Raw genomic sequence first — 15,170 nt, 5'->3', positions numbered from 1 at the left:
TCCTTCCTAACTTGTCTACTCAGCTGTCAGTACTTCATGAGGCAGTTCTGGCTTCTCTGTTTGTGCCTCTTGCCAGAAAGTTGGACTTTAGAAGGCATGGGGGGCGGGGTGGAGAAAAGACCTGACTCCCCCTCCTTGATGCAGAGAAAGAAATGGTTGAAACGGTTAGTTGCTTTCTTCTCTGGGTGAAGTTTTCATTTCTCAAAGGGAATCGGGCACACAGAGGTTTCTGCAGAGTTCAAACATCCCTGTGAATGGAATGATCTATAATTTATCTCATCTTTTTTGTCTCACCTCCCTTCTACTTTTCCCAATTTCCAATTCCTGTAACAACACAGCAAAGAGAAGATACAGTGGAAGTTCGAAGAAGACAAATGTCCGGGATCTCCAGATCTGAGCTGTAAGGCTGTTGGAAATTTAGCCATCTATAGTTAAGACATATTTGGAGACATGTGTCTGGCCCAAGCTCCCTTCTCTAAGAAGTGACTCTCCATTCACTAATAGAAAGGGCCCATTAGCCACATAGTGTCACATGACCCAGCACCCTCAGCTTTAGCTGATTGGACCAGGAAAGAGCACCTGACCCAAACTGGACCAATCACATTCTGTCCCTAGGAGAAGTGATAGTTAATCTCTGATGCTAGCATGGCCCAAAGACAGGTAAACTTGGATACTGTAGGGCAACCCTCTTCTACCAAATGCCTGAAGAAGCAAAACTTGTTGATCTGCCAACAGAGAAGAATGAAGCACAGACGGGTGATCCTGTGGCCTAGGACAGAATAGGGCTGAGACCGAAAAACTGGCTCCTGATTTCTCTTCCTGGTTCCGTAGGCCAGACAACACTTTTTGCCCTTGGTGTCTCCAGGCAGGAGAGAAGGATTCGGAATGGGGTGGTTCACTCAATTTTAAGTCAATCAGAAGATAGAAACTACCTGGTAGTTTTAATTTAAAGTTTTCTTTTTTAAAAGATTACTATTATTATTGTTATTCTTACTTGGGAACATTGATCTTCAATTCTGGTAGAATTTCCAGTATTTGCTCTGTCCTCTATCAGCCATGAGCCAGTGTGGGGAATCAGGATAATTTTCACATAAAAGTGATTCATTATAATGGGAGAATAATCATAGGTATGTAAAGAGAATCCTAAAGAATACCCCGGGCTGAGGCAGAGTTCCCATGGATGGACAAACTCACAAGGTGTGAATGGGGCCCTTCTCGAGGCTACTGTGCAGACCTCACTGGGGAAGGTGTGGTTACAGCCCACTGCGTGGCTGAGAAGTTCACTGGGGGGCCTGGCCCGAAGCTGACCAACAACCCCTGGACAAATAGGAAAGGCCCCAGGGGCTGTGGGCTGTGGCTGGCAGGGTGGTGTTGCAGAGGATGGCAGGGCCTTGGGAGCCCAGTTGCTTGAAGGGTGATGTGCAACTAGGAGTGTACGGTGTTCATGATGGGAGGGCTGTGGGAAAGCACCCCCGGGGGGCAGGTGGTCAGGGCTACTGAGGGGTCTGCTGAGAGGTGGGCTGCCAGAAGCCTGCTTGCTGGCCAGGCCTGGGACGTGTAGTGTCCATGTTGAGAAGGCCACAGCTAGGTGGTCATCCTGGGGACAGAGCCATGACTATATGCTTGCTGAGGGTCTTCACAGTCTCCGTGCCCCACTGAGGCAGAGGGCCACTGAATGTCCCCCCACACATGTTGCTGACAAAGTAGTCAACAGGGCAAAGAGAAAGCAAAACTCAGGACATGGGAACAGGAAGAGACTCCCACTTCCTCCTGCAATGTCCCTGCAGCACCCTCTACTGGCTAAGTTTTGTATCTTGTTCACTGCATAGGAAAATGTTTAAGCTCTATTATTGCAGAGCAGGTAAAGGTAGAATTGAAGCTGAGAGGCAAAGAAAAAAAAACCCACAACTGTTCCAGTAGTCACCTCTCCTGAAGTTCTAGTTGTCACAAGATATCACAGTCACAGACCAAAAGTACATGACAAGAGGCTGTATTAGTTACCTAATGCTGCATAGCATGTCTCCAAACTTAATAGCTTAAAACAACGATCATGTATTATCTCTTCCATTCTCTGTGGGTTAGGAACTCAGTGATATCTGGCTGGATGGTGGCGGCTCAGGGTCTCTTCTGAGGGTGCAATCAAGTTATCAGCCAGGCTGCAGTCATCTGAAGGCTTGACTTGGGCTAGTACTTCATCCAAGGTTGATGGAGACCTCACTTCCTTTTCAGTGAGGGTTTATCTGGATGGTCGCTGTAGCATCTGCCTTCCCTCAAAGAGAGTGATCCAAGGGACCAGACCCAGGCACAAGCAGCTTGGTCCTTTATAAACCTTGGAAGTCACATGCCATCATTTCTGCTATAATGTGTTAGTCACAAAGGCCAGCCTGGATTCAGTATGGAAAGGGACAACAGAGGAACCCACAGACCAAGAAACAAAGGCCACTGGCGACTATTTGGAGGCTCGGGTAGCAGAGAGGTCATACATTCAAGGGCTCTTTCACTCAACCTGGACCCTCACTTGGACTTTCTCAATGTTTCTATACCTTAGGGAGCGCATTTACGCATGCCTTACACGGGAAGCTGACCGACACTGTGAACCACGGAATGTAAGACATGGAAGGGACCGTAGACATCAACTAGGTTTCACCTCTCCATTTCTATATGAGCAAGCTGAGGCTCAGAGAGTATGAATGCCGTGTTCTGAGGTGGACAGCCAGGAACTGCAGACCCAGAACTGGAATTCTGGGGTCCTGACCTCCAGTTCTCTTTTCCCAAAGTCAAGTCCTCTTGCTAGCTGTACTGGAACCACTTGTTAGGCATGCTTGTCAGAAATAGTGATGATCCCCAGACCCTCTCCACACCGGCTGGATCAGAATCTACTGGGAGGGGCTGAACCCAGAGCTGGAGCATCTGTCCTATTTGTAATGCTCCCCAGGTATTTCTGAGGCGCACGGCCAGCCTGGGAGCCACTGTGCTCCACCACCTCACCCGTCACCGAGGAGCTGGAGCCTGGTTCTGTGCCTCAATCCTGGGGGAGGCTGTCCTACTGGTGACCGAGCACTCTCAGGTACGCGTGCTCCCTCTTGCAGAGAGAATGCCTCTGTGCTGACCTTGCACTCGACTGTGGACTTGTGGACTGTATTAGCCTAACCCCATGCTCTCTTGATTCTCCTGCTCTCTGATGAAGCAGGGTCAGCACCTGTATGATCCTGAAAGGGAGGAAACACCTCAAGTGTTGCCTCCAGGGGCCCCAGGCCTCACCTCATTCGAACCTTTCTGATGCCTTGATGTGATATTGACTTTTCTCAGTCATCAGATGCTCAGACTCCAGGAAACCCAGTCATTCTTTTTGGCCAGAGGAGCAAGATAGAGATCCCCACCAAGGGGCCTAGGCCCAATATCTCTGAACATCATCTGAACATCTCTGGTTTTGACTCCATGACATTTGAGGTAAATAATCTGCAGGTTTGGGCTAAATGTGTCCAACAAATTACCTATATTCCTATGAGAAAGTCAAATATTGCATACATTTTCCAATGAGAAGGGTATTAATTAAAAAGAATAATAATCTGTATCCATCTGTATCTTCTTCAATGTGAAAAAGCCCAATTTCACTTTGTAGTTTCCTTACCTGGTAGCAATGAACCCACATGCTCGCCTGGCACTCAGCTACTTCCGTTTTGGAACGGCCCCGTACTTCCCATCTTCTTTACCCTCCTAAATTGTGACTGTTTAGTTACGTACAGTATTCTCGTTAATAACAAAAAATGCTAATGCTAATGATAACAGCGCAGTAATAACAATAGCAGCTGTACTTACTAGAAATCAGGCACCAATCTAAGGGCTTTCCACATTACCCCACTGGTCTCAAAGCCATTGCCAAGTAGGTATTTAATCTTCATTTTAGACGTAGGAAATCGATCCCACCTGGTGTAGCTCAGTGGCTTGAGCACCAGCCTATGAACCAAAGGGTCGCTGATTTGATTGCCAGTCAGGGCACATGCCCGGGTTGTGAGCCAGGTCTCCAGTTGTGGGTGTGTGAGAAGCTGCCCACCCATGTTTGTTTCCCTTTCTTTTTCCCCTCTCTCTTAAAGTATACAAATAAAATATTTAAAAAGAAAACAGAAAATCCCTGCTCAGAGAGGCTAAGAAAATGCGCCCATGGTCACATTTGGTCCAAGTAGTGAAGCCGAGGTTTTATGCCGGTTTGACTGACGTCAGCGCCTTCTGTGACTAGTTTTCTCAGGATCCCCGTGGCGATTGAGAGCACAGACTTCTCTGGACCAGATCTAGCTTTAAATTCCAGTCTTGCCCATTTCTTCTTGGGCAATTGAAGAGTAATTATTCAATCTCTGTAATTCTCTTTGTCTAAAAAAGGAGGATAATAATTCCTTCCTCATGGTTATTGTAAGGATTAAATAAAAAAATGCAGTGTTTAGCACAGAGGCAATGTTCAGTGAACAACAGCTATTATAATTGTTACATTTTTATCGGTTTCATTATAGCAATACTTTCTATCCCATGCAAAATGCCTCTTCCTTTCTCCTGCAAACTGCATCCCCACTGCCCGTCAACTTCCAGTTCTAGAACCCATTATGCCCTGATTTGTATACAATAACAGGGGAGTCTCACAGAAATAACAGGAAAACAAAACTAATTTGAGAAACGGCAGCCCCCAAAAATACTCAGAGGATATTACAGATGTGGCGGCATCCTTCCTGGATGTCTTGTTTTCTCTGCCTTCGGTTTTTCTAAGGGGTCATTTCTCTCCTGATGACGATATCAGCTGCTTCCCCGAGACGGGCGATGGATTAATATTTCTGCCACATAGAAGGAACTCGTCCCCCATCTGGGTGACCCCTGCTTCTCCTTCTCACATGCTTTGTCTCCTTCACCCCAACTGGCCAGTTCTATAATTTATAGCCCACCTGACTTGGCAGGGATGGTCGCTTTGGGGCCCCAGGGACTGCCTCTGCAGGTGGGCCCTGGGACAGGAGGTCTTGGAACCATCTAGCCTGGCTGCCACCAGGTGACAGCTGTCAGTGGTACTCTCTTCATCTCTGCCTCTCTCCCCTGAAGCTCCGTCTATCATTTCCAACAGAACATCCCACGCTTCTCTCCTGGCATGGCGGCCTTGTGTTTATGTCTTTGGGGATCATCTTGAATGCATTTAGGACTATTGGTCCCTCTAAGACATAATCTGGGCGAGAGATGGGCAGCTAGGTTTTCGTTTAATTAAGGAGGGGGAACCCTAACAGCTCAGTCATGTGAGATGCAGGGGGTTTGAGTTTCAGACCTCAGCCTGGCAACCAGGAGAAGGTGAGGACCTGGGCCCATTTTCCTGACCAGCGTTACCACCCCACTGCATCACCTACAATGTAGACAAAGCCGCTTACCTGCTCAGGGGCAACCTGCAGAAGAAGGCCTGGGTCTTTGTTCTGTTGTTAACACAAAAGATCAGCCCTGGGTGGGATAGCTCAGTGGATTGAGCTAAGGGGATTCCCTCAGTTCCCCTCTCTCAAATCTTTAAGGGGAAAAAAGAAAAGATCACTTCCCTTGCCATTAATTTCTATTTTCACAAATCTGGGTCATTGTTAAAGAAGACTCAATATGCGGAAGTCACTGAGGGAATTACTGGTATCGTTAACAGCCACCAAAGCAGAAGAGAAAGTAAGAAATCAGGGTTCTTGGGCAGGGTGGGGTGGGAGTGGAGTGGGGTGGGGGTGGGAGGAGGGTGGGGTTGGGGTGACAGAGAATGCAGTGGAGGCTGAGGCCCAGCAGCTGTTAGAAGAAACCAAGCAGGATTAGGGAAGCTGATCCCCAAAGGCTGCCCTCGCCTCTTCATGCCCTATCCCAGGAGAGCACACCAGACAACACCACCTCCATCTGGGTTTAACTGCTCTCATTGTTTCTCTCTAGCAAAAAGCATCACGGACCACTTTGGGGTCAGGAACACCTCGTGCAGGGCAGTGGCCCATAGATTACAGTGGTGGTTTCTCACACATGCCCCACGTATTCACTTTCCCAGTTTCAGGTGGGACTTGGAGGTAACTCTCAAATACAATAAAATGTGACACTCACTGAGAGAGAACATATCAGGAACCACAGATCTAGGCAAACTTCTATTTTGCAGACAATAAAGACCACCAAAGGTCTCTACATCCTAAGCCCCAGAACCTGCGAACAGGTTCAGCCCCATGGCAAAAGGGAATTAAGGTTGCAGATGGAATGAAGGTTGTTAGCCAGCTGACCTGCACACAGGGAGAGCATCTGGGATTATCCAGGTGGACACAGTGGAATCACAAGGGTCCTTCAATGTAGAAGAATGAGGCAAAAGCCAAGAGACTGAGCAGGCCAAGTGACTATGGAGTCAGCCAGAGCATGTGAGGATGCGACTTACCGAAGCAGGATTTAAAGGCAAAGGAGGGGGCTGTGAGCCAAGGAACACAGGCAGCTTCTAGAAACTGCGGAAGGCAAGAGATTCTCCCCTGGAGCCTCCAGAAGCACCGCAGCCCTACTAACGACGCCTAGACCTCAACTCAGAGAAATTGTGTTCGACTTCTGACCTACCAAACTGTGAAGCAACACATTTGCATTGTTCAAGCCACTGTTGTGATCATCTATTTGCATAGCAGCAACAGAAAACAAATGCAACGGGGTTTGCGATAAATGTCTGTACTCAATAACACTGATAGATATGATATTAAAAATGCACTTGTGCACTGTGGTTTCTGAAATATGTAAAGTTTAAGGGACTTCCAAGAACACAGGGAAATTTCCACCTGATAGGATTAGGTTCCTATGTCTGGGCTTAATTTCTGTCTAGTCTCCTTAAGACGGTCGTGCTGGATATCTGGATGTTTTCTTGACTGCCTTTGAAGCTCCGTTCTCTGCTCTGTGCCCTGGATGGCAGACCTCGAGGAAGAGACTCCCTCCCTTTCTGCATTCCAGTTGGCCCCACCCCAGGGAGGCACCAGCAGGAACCTGCAGGACAGTCAGGGGGCAAGCTTGCACTTGACCACCCGAGAGAGAGTTCCCCCTTAAACTTTGCGCTCTAGGGTCCTCATTTGCCTCACTCAGCAGGAAGAAGTAAAAAATCCCCTGTTGGGTCCAAGAAGGGCTGGTCAACAGTCTGATAACGATGGTGAGCCCAACCAAAAAGTATCTCAACCCCGCCCCCTTTCTTGCATGCCTCCCCCAACCCACAAACATGTGTTGGATGATGTCAGAGGCCACGGTTGGCAACACAAAAATGAGAAGTCAAAAAATAGATAGACCCCAACAGTACCAAACAGAAGCAATTTGATTCAAAAACCATCCTGGATTAAGCAATCAACCCAGTCATTATATATGTAGCACAGCTATATGCAAATCACATGCAAATATAAACACCACCCTCCATAGAGGGGCAGCCTTTTCATTGTTTTCTCTGGCTCCTAAAGCAAATCCAATTTGGAAAACAAAAATAGAAAATTACCCTGTGCTGAGCTAACATTGATTCATGCATCTCAGCTCCTCTGCCAGTACCTCCGTCAGTACCCACAAGCCTAAAAGGACTTGTTCATGCTGAAGAACTGTGTGACCTTGAAGTAAGCTTATGAGGATTGGTGCAGTGTAAAGATATACCTGCCTGTGTCTATTGTGGGTGTCAGAGGGTAAGTGGCTCCCTCCTCCAGGAAACCATCCTAGATTGTCACTCTTTCCCACCCCTCTCCTGAAGGCCCAGAGTGGATGGGTTCAGTTCCCTCTCCTCTGTGTCCTACAGAGAGCACTGCTCTGCTCAATTAATTAATGGATACTAGACATATGAAGGAGTGAGTGTGGGAGCAAAACCCACAGGGCAACCATATGAGACCTCAATGAACCAAATTTAGACGTGCTTGGATATGCATTACCTGTGAACTCCAGGAATCTCCCACTCTTTATCCTCCTTGGCTTCCCACAACCCCAGGTTTTTTTTTAAAAGAAAACAACAAAAAGACAGGAAGAAGACCGTGACAGGAAGATGGTGGTAGGATAAATATTCAAAAGAAGGTTGCAGGAAATTTCAAAGCTGAGCACCAGACAGAGTCACTGCTCCCTATTTTCAGAAAAAAGATAACTAAATACATAAATATACCCTTAGTTCAGTTGTAGGCTGACGTTTCCACCCTGGAGCTGCAGAGTGCACCCTTGAGCGCGGGTGTTCTGGTAGGTGCTGCCGCAGGCTTACCTTGGCCGGAAAGAACCAGAAGAAGAGGTTGCTGTTGTAAGTCTTGTTCACAGTGAGGAAGCCGCAGTAGCTTACCATGTTCAGTCCCTGGAAAGGAGCCACGGTGCTTAGTCGTCTCCCTAGTGGGGAAAATTGTACCCAAGGGTTAGAGAACTAATGTAGGGTTAGCCATCTCCATCTCCTCCAGAATCCTGCCCTCCCCTGAGCCCGGGACCAGGGCTGGGGTGGAGTCACAAGCAAGGCAAGGAGGGGGTGGGCAGAAGGGTGCCAATGGTAGTGAATTCCAGTGTGCTCAGGACAAGTGCACCTATTCGACATGCACAACTTAGCCAAGGGCAGTGACAGCTTTCAGCTTTTCCTGGGGGGTCCCCAATGATAACTTTTGATTGATGATAAGATTTTTATTAAGAGAGGAAAAAGACAACCTAATCTCAGCCCCACTCTAGAAAGGTAAGTAAACCGAGATGTTCCCATTGGGCAACCTGGAAGGCCAGGGCAAAATAAAGTCACCTGACCCCAAAGGAGGAGCTGCAAGGAAGGCAAGATCGCTAAGTAGTCCTCAGTCCGGGGGGGCTGTGCTCTCCACATCCCCTTTATCATGAAAACCAAGGGCCTGCTACCTCCATTAAGGGAGATGGACTGAGGCCACGGGGAATGGGGACAGCTGAGGACAGCCAGGGAAGGCAGGGACAGGCAGATGGTGAGACCAGGGTTGACCTCGTGTCTACTCAGAGGGAGCCAAATAGGACAGTGGGACAGTCATAGAGAGCAGAGGTCCTGCCTGTTTCGTGGCAGCAAGGGGAAAGGAACAGGGCAGGGTGTGGGGAAAGGAAATGCTCACACCGATAAGGCTACTCAGGAGGAAATCATACTAATAGGAGAGCACTTAAAAGGCCACTGTACACTAGGTGGTAAGTATAATTATTAGCCCCGCTTCATAGGTGAGAAACTAAAGCACAGACAGGTGAAGTGACTTGCCCAAGGTCACACAGCTAGTAGTGAAGGGAAGCTGAGGCCGAGACCTGGGAGTCAGAGTGTGCTCCCTGCCCCACCCTCGACACTGCTCCACACTGGAGGGTTAGTCATAAGGTGTAAGCGATTATGACTAGCGAAGCAGTGATTCGGGAGTGGAGAAGGAACAGAAATTAGGTATCTGGGCATGGTGGGGAAGTGGACAGGGAAGTCTGAGTAAAGAAGATCCCTTTCGTGGTAACAAGGCAAGAGTCCCCCCAAATCAAATTATTCACAAGAAGCCATGGCAGTCTGAGACATGCTATGTTGGAGATTGGCTGGTTAGATGGGAGCCAGTAAGGAAGCTTGATCCTGCACACAGGCCACTGACTGAAGCTACTTGCTGTGGGTGCTGGAGTCCTCCAGTGCTGCAGTGTGACGGCTCCCATGTCTTCCCAATTGTGTATTTGGTGACATCAGACAAGGTGCAGTGAGCCGTAGTGAGAGTGGTCTCACTCAGGGGAATGCAAAGGGGGACCTGGCCCCCAGGGATGCTTGCTAAACTTTCACCAGCAAGCACACTGCTGCCCTGGACCACAGCTTCCTCTGCAAACAGACCTGCTTCCCCAAAGGGAAACTGTCCTCTGTACCACACTGCTGCTCTTCCCTAGGACTTCGCTGATGCTAGTGCTACTGCTGACCAGCTCTGCGACCACCTTTTTGTAGGCAGAGATTTGGCCTCTCTGGGCTCGAGTTTCTCACCTAGGACAGGTGGATGATGTTAAGTCCACACCTGTAAAACCTATAGAAAAGAAGCCCGTATGCAGAGAGCATCATTGTTGTTATCTTTGAAATGCATCCACTGAATGGAAACAGGGGTTGTCTGGAGGCAGAGGCGATCATCCCTCGGGCAAACGGAGGGATGATCATCCACCCAGGCCACCTTGAGGGCAATCTAGAAGACTTTACCTCTTTCTGGCTCAGTCTAGTTCCCCCAGCAAAGGTTACTTAATCCAACCTCATTAGCTCTGCCTTTCTCTTCCAATGAGATCTACTGCCCTCCAGAAAAAAAAAAAAAAGAGAAAAAGGATGGAGAGAGAAGGATTTGGAGAAAACGAAAAGGGCGATAGATGTTTAGGGGGTGCCTCTCTCCCACCCCACACCCTTCCCTCCTGCAGCCATTTCTTCCCTCTCCTCTTCTTTGCTTCCACCTCAACTGGTCCAGAGAAGTGTCACCCTCCGGGTTTGGGCAGCATTTAAAACACTTGTTTGGGGGCTATTTTTAAAATTGAGATATAATCAACCTATAGCATGATGTCAGATGTACAACCTAATGATTGGACATGTGTATGCACTGCACAGTCATCACACAATAAACGTAGTTAACATCTGTCACCACCCAGCTACACATTTTTTTCTTATGATCGCAGCCTTCAAGATCTACCCTCTTAGTGACTATCAAATACACAACACCGTATTATTAATTATAGTCACCATGCAGTCCCTTACATCCCTAGGATGTACTTTTTTTATAACTGGAAGTTTGTACCTAAAATTCACAAAACTGTCAATCTTCTCAAAGTCAGAGAACTCCCCTCAAGCCCTCCAAAAGAGGAGGGCAGAGAACTGGAGATGAGGGGCTGGGAATGAGTGAGACGTGAAGCACAGAGGGGAGAGTGGGTAGGGAAGGATTCGTGAAAGAAGACAGTGAAAAGTGAGAAGGGTCAAAGTAGAGTAAAAAGAGAGAAAATATACAAGAGAAAGGAGCTGGAGGGAATATGGGAGTGGGATGATTGGGTTCATCTAGCTCTCTCAGACCAGCCCAGCGCGAGGTCCACCGGCCTCCTCCAAGAATGACTCAGGTGCCCCTTCCCCTCTGAGCCCTCCCTTTTCTGAGGATCTCAAGTTGTTTCTCTGCTACCTGTATTCACTCAGGTCCATTTCCTACCTTGCTTTCTAGATCAGGCTCTATTGGAAAACAAGGAATTTGTCTTATTTATTTTTGCACCCCTGGGTACATATCACACTGACTTACACATTTAAGACAGTACATCCCATACCAGACAATCACATACATAATGAATGAATGTTGATGAATGAATGAATGGATGAATGAATGAATGAATGAACTAAGAGAGGCCACACTGACAATGCACTAGAATCAGGTTATTTCTACAAAAATCTTTTAAGGCAGGCAGGCCTTATTAAAATCTTAAGTTTAGAGAAAACTTTTCTCTGGCCCACAGGAATGTGGTTCCCCCGTCTCAAATATTACATTTCTCTTAACAAAACCACAGTAAAATAGTTAAAAGTTCTTTCAGCTCAAATGACTTTTTAAATATTTTCAGGTTATTGATTCATCCTTCCAGAGTCTATTCATGGAATGTGAACAATAAACCCCCAAGATGTAGAAGTCGTTTCTTCCTGGAACCAGGACTCACAATACAAATGTTCAAAACCATTAGAGAAAGGAAAACAGCTTCTTAGAGGCTATTTCACTACCTCCTTGTTATTTACTGTGGTTCACAGTGTTTGTGATGCTACCAAAGTCAAAAAGATCTTGGTGTAGAGCCCTGGCTGGTGTAGCTCAGTGGATTGAGTGCGGGCCTGCGAACTAGAGTATCATGATTTGATTCCCAGTCAGGGCACATGCCTGGGTTGCAGGCCAGTTCCCAGCAGGGGACTCATGAGAGGCAACCATACATTGATACTTCTCTCCTTCCCTTCCCCTCTAAAGATAAATGAATAAAATCTTTATAAAAAAAAGATCTTAGTGTAACCAAGGAGGGCACAACCCACACATCTGCCAAGACTCAGGCCACCACCAGTACCCACGAGACACGACCAGACCCTAAGTAATAGTAAATTACAGAGTAATAGCAAAATATTCTTTAACATTTGTGAAAATGCTAAACATGTTTGTAAACATGCTAAAATTTGCCTCCTAAATTCGTTTTGCTTTAGAGAGGAAGGATGTGTTCTAGCTGCAGAGAAAGTAAACATGCACTTATAATTACATGACACTAAGCCAGCTAATTGGGGGTTTAAAAAATAAAAATTTCCCTTGTCTCTTTGTGAATGACTATTCATTTCCAAAATGGTCCATTACAGTATTAAGACTCACGTTCTTACATTTTTGACAGACTCAACAAACAAAAGAGATTTAGGGGAATGAGCTGACCAGCTGTCCAGAGTTTCCTGAACTTTCAGTAAAGTAGACGAATAAAATTATCCTTAATTATGTTCTCAAGGCTGCATGTGAGTACCCAGATGTACCAGATTTTAGATCAACCATTTAAAACTCCAACGGAAGATTTTGACGGTGTAACAGAATGTTAGAATGTGACAGTACAACAGATTTAATCTTTTATTATTTATTTATTTTTAAATACATTTTATTGATTATGAGATTACAGTTGCCCCCCTTTTTATGTCCCTCTGCCCTGCACACCCCCTCCCATCTGCTTTCCCCACTTTTGTTCTTGTTCATTGGTTGAACATGTAAGTTCTTTAGTGTCTACATTTCCCATACTATTCTTAATTGCCCCTGTCTATTTTCTACCTACCATTTGCTACTTATTCTCTGTACCTTTTACCCCTTCTTTCCCCCTTGCCATCCGCCACTGATAACCCTCCATGTGATCTCCATTTCTGTGATTCTGTTCCTGTTCTAGGTGTTTGCTTGGCTAGTTTTTGCTTTTATTTTTTATTTTTAGGTTTGGTTTTTAATAGCTGTGAATTTGTTGTCATTTTACTGTTTATATTTTTTATCTTCTTTTTCTGAGATAAGTCCCTTTAACATTTTATGTAATAAGGGCTGGGTGATGATGAACTCTTTTAACTTGACCTTATCTGGGAAGCGTTTTATCTGCCCTTCCATTCTAAATGATAGCTTTGCTGGATAGAGCAATCTTGGATGTAGGTCCTTACCTTTTATGACTTCCAATACTTCTTTCCAGTCTCTTCTTGCCTGCAAGGTTTCTTTTGAGAAATCAGCTGACAGTCTTATGGGAATTCCTTTGTAGGTAACTGTCTCCTTTTCCTTGTTGCTTTTAAGATTCTCTCCTTATCTTTAATCTTGGCTGATGTAATTATAATGTGCCTTGGTATGTGCTTCCTTGGGTCCACCTTCTTTGGGACTCTTTGAGCTTCCTGGACTTTCTGAAAGTGTATTTCCTCCACCAGATTGGGGAAGTTCTCCTTCATTGTTTTTTCAACTAAGTTTTCAATTTCTTGCTTTTCCTCTTCTCCTTCTGGAACCCCTATGATTTGGATGTTGGAATGTTTAAAGTTTTCCTGGAGGTTCCTAAGCCTCCTCATTTTTTTTGAATTCTTGTTTCTTCATTTATTTCTGGATGAATGTTTCTTTCTTCCTTCTGGTCCAAACCATTGATTTGAGTCCCAGTTTCCTTCTTGTCACTGTTGGTTCCCTGTACTTTTTCCTTTATTTTACTTCTCATAGCCTTCATTTTTTCCTCTATTTTGTGACCATACTCAACCCATTCTGTGAGCATCTGATTACCAGTGTTTTGAACTATGCATCTGATAGGTTGGCTAGTTCTTCGTGGCTTAGTTGTATTTTTTCTGGAGCTTTAATCTGTTCTTTCCTTTGGGCATTTTTTTTCGTCTCAGCATGCCTGTTACATAGTAAGGGGTGGAGCCTTAGGTGTTCACCAGGGTTGGGCAACCTATCTGGCTGTGTTGTGATCCTGTATGTCAGGGAGGGGTCCAAGAGGGAACAATGACACTTGCTCTGATCTCTGTTGGATTTCAGTCAATTCTTCTACTACCCACAATCAAATTGGGCCCTTCTGGTGCTGATTCCCGGGTGGACGGGCTTGTGTACATTCTAGGACTCTGTGGGTCTCTCCAACAGACTCTCCAGTTAGGCTGGGAGTTTCCCCCTGCTGCCGCCACTACAACTCCCACAGGTATTTTCAATCAGATGTTTGAGGCTTTATTTGCCTGCTGGGACCCTGGGTTGCGTGGTCTATTTTGCTCCACAGTTGTTCCTCCCAGTTTATCTGCATGTGAACCTGGAACCGCCTGGCCTGCCAACAGCCATCTTGCCCAGTCCTCTCCACCCAGCTGCGGTGAGTCCTCTCCACCCAGCTGCCTGACTCTACCCCTCCTTCTTGTCTGGGTGAATGTTTCTTTTTTAACTCCTTGGTTGTTGGACTTCCATACAGTTCAATTTCATGGCAGTTCTGGTTGGTTTTTGTTTTTAAATTTGTTGCTGTCATTCTTTTGGTTGTGTGAGGAAGTGAAATGTATCTACCTAGGCCTCCATTTTGGCTGGAAGAGATTTAATATTTTAAATATTGTCACTCCTAAGATGGTGGTCTATCAGGGCTATGGAGGGACAAAAGATGAAACTATCTCCCTCAAAATCTCTCTTTGCTACTGCTGAGGACCATAACTCTAAGGCTCGTAGTCAAGAAACACAGGACAAGAGAGTTGTGGGTGATCTCTCAGGTGAATTTCTCTATGTGCGTCTCTCTTGATTGCACCAGATGTCTGATAGAGACACATAATGTCCACTTTCACATACGCCTTTGTTTTAACTGTTTTCCTCACTTGGGATGAACAAGCCCTTTTCTATATACCCCAATTTTGCCCAATATCCTCAAGTCTGGAACTGGCCACATAGCACAGTGGTTCATACCTTGGGCTCTGTAGTCAGCAGAGATGGGTTTTAATTCCATCTCTGCCACTTCCTAGCTTTAAATAGCCCTGGGTAAGATCCTGAATTTCTCTGGGCCTCCTTTTTCTCATCCGTAAAATGGGGACAATAATTATGCTTTCTTCTTTAGGGTTGCTCTGGGGATGAAATAAACTAATGTGTGTGTAAAGCACAATGCCCAGCACACAGTGAGGTCTAAAATGTAAATTCTACAAATTTTTACTGAGTGCCAGTTACACAGAGGCACTGTGCTGGGTCCTGGAGATTTAATTTTTTCAATGGCAGTTCCTTGTTATATTTTCTTACAACCATTACTACTTTCTC

General features: G+C 46.0%; 1 protein-coding gene across 1 annotated transcript in view; it reads right to left on the bottom strand.

The window, feature by feature from the left end:
- CPVL (carboxypeptidase vitellogenic like) overlaps window positions 1-15,170 on the bottom strand; it is a 103,965-nt gene that overhangs the window by 71,580 nt on the left and 17,215 nt on the right. The window contains exon 3 of the mRNA XM_037041233.1: window positions 8,213-8,331. Coding sequence (XP_036897128.1) covers window positions 8,213-8,331 — 119 coding nt within the window. The remainder of the gene's footprint in view (window positions 1-8,212; window positions 8,332-15,170) is intronic.

Source organism: Sturnira hondurensis, unplaced genomic scaffold (genome assembly GCF_014824575.4).
Source record: "Sturnira hondurensis isolate 20B ecotype Veracruz unplaced genomic scaffold, ASM1482457v3 Scaffold0002840, whole genome shotgun sequence".
NCBI lineage: Eukaryota > Metazoa > Chordata > Mammalia > Chiroptera > Phyllostomidae > Sturnira > Sturnira hondurensis.
The sequence above is the reverse complement of the archived record's forward strand: the minus strand, read 5'-3'. Positions and strand labels throughout refer to the sequence as shown.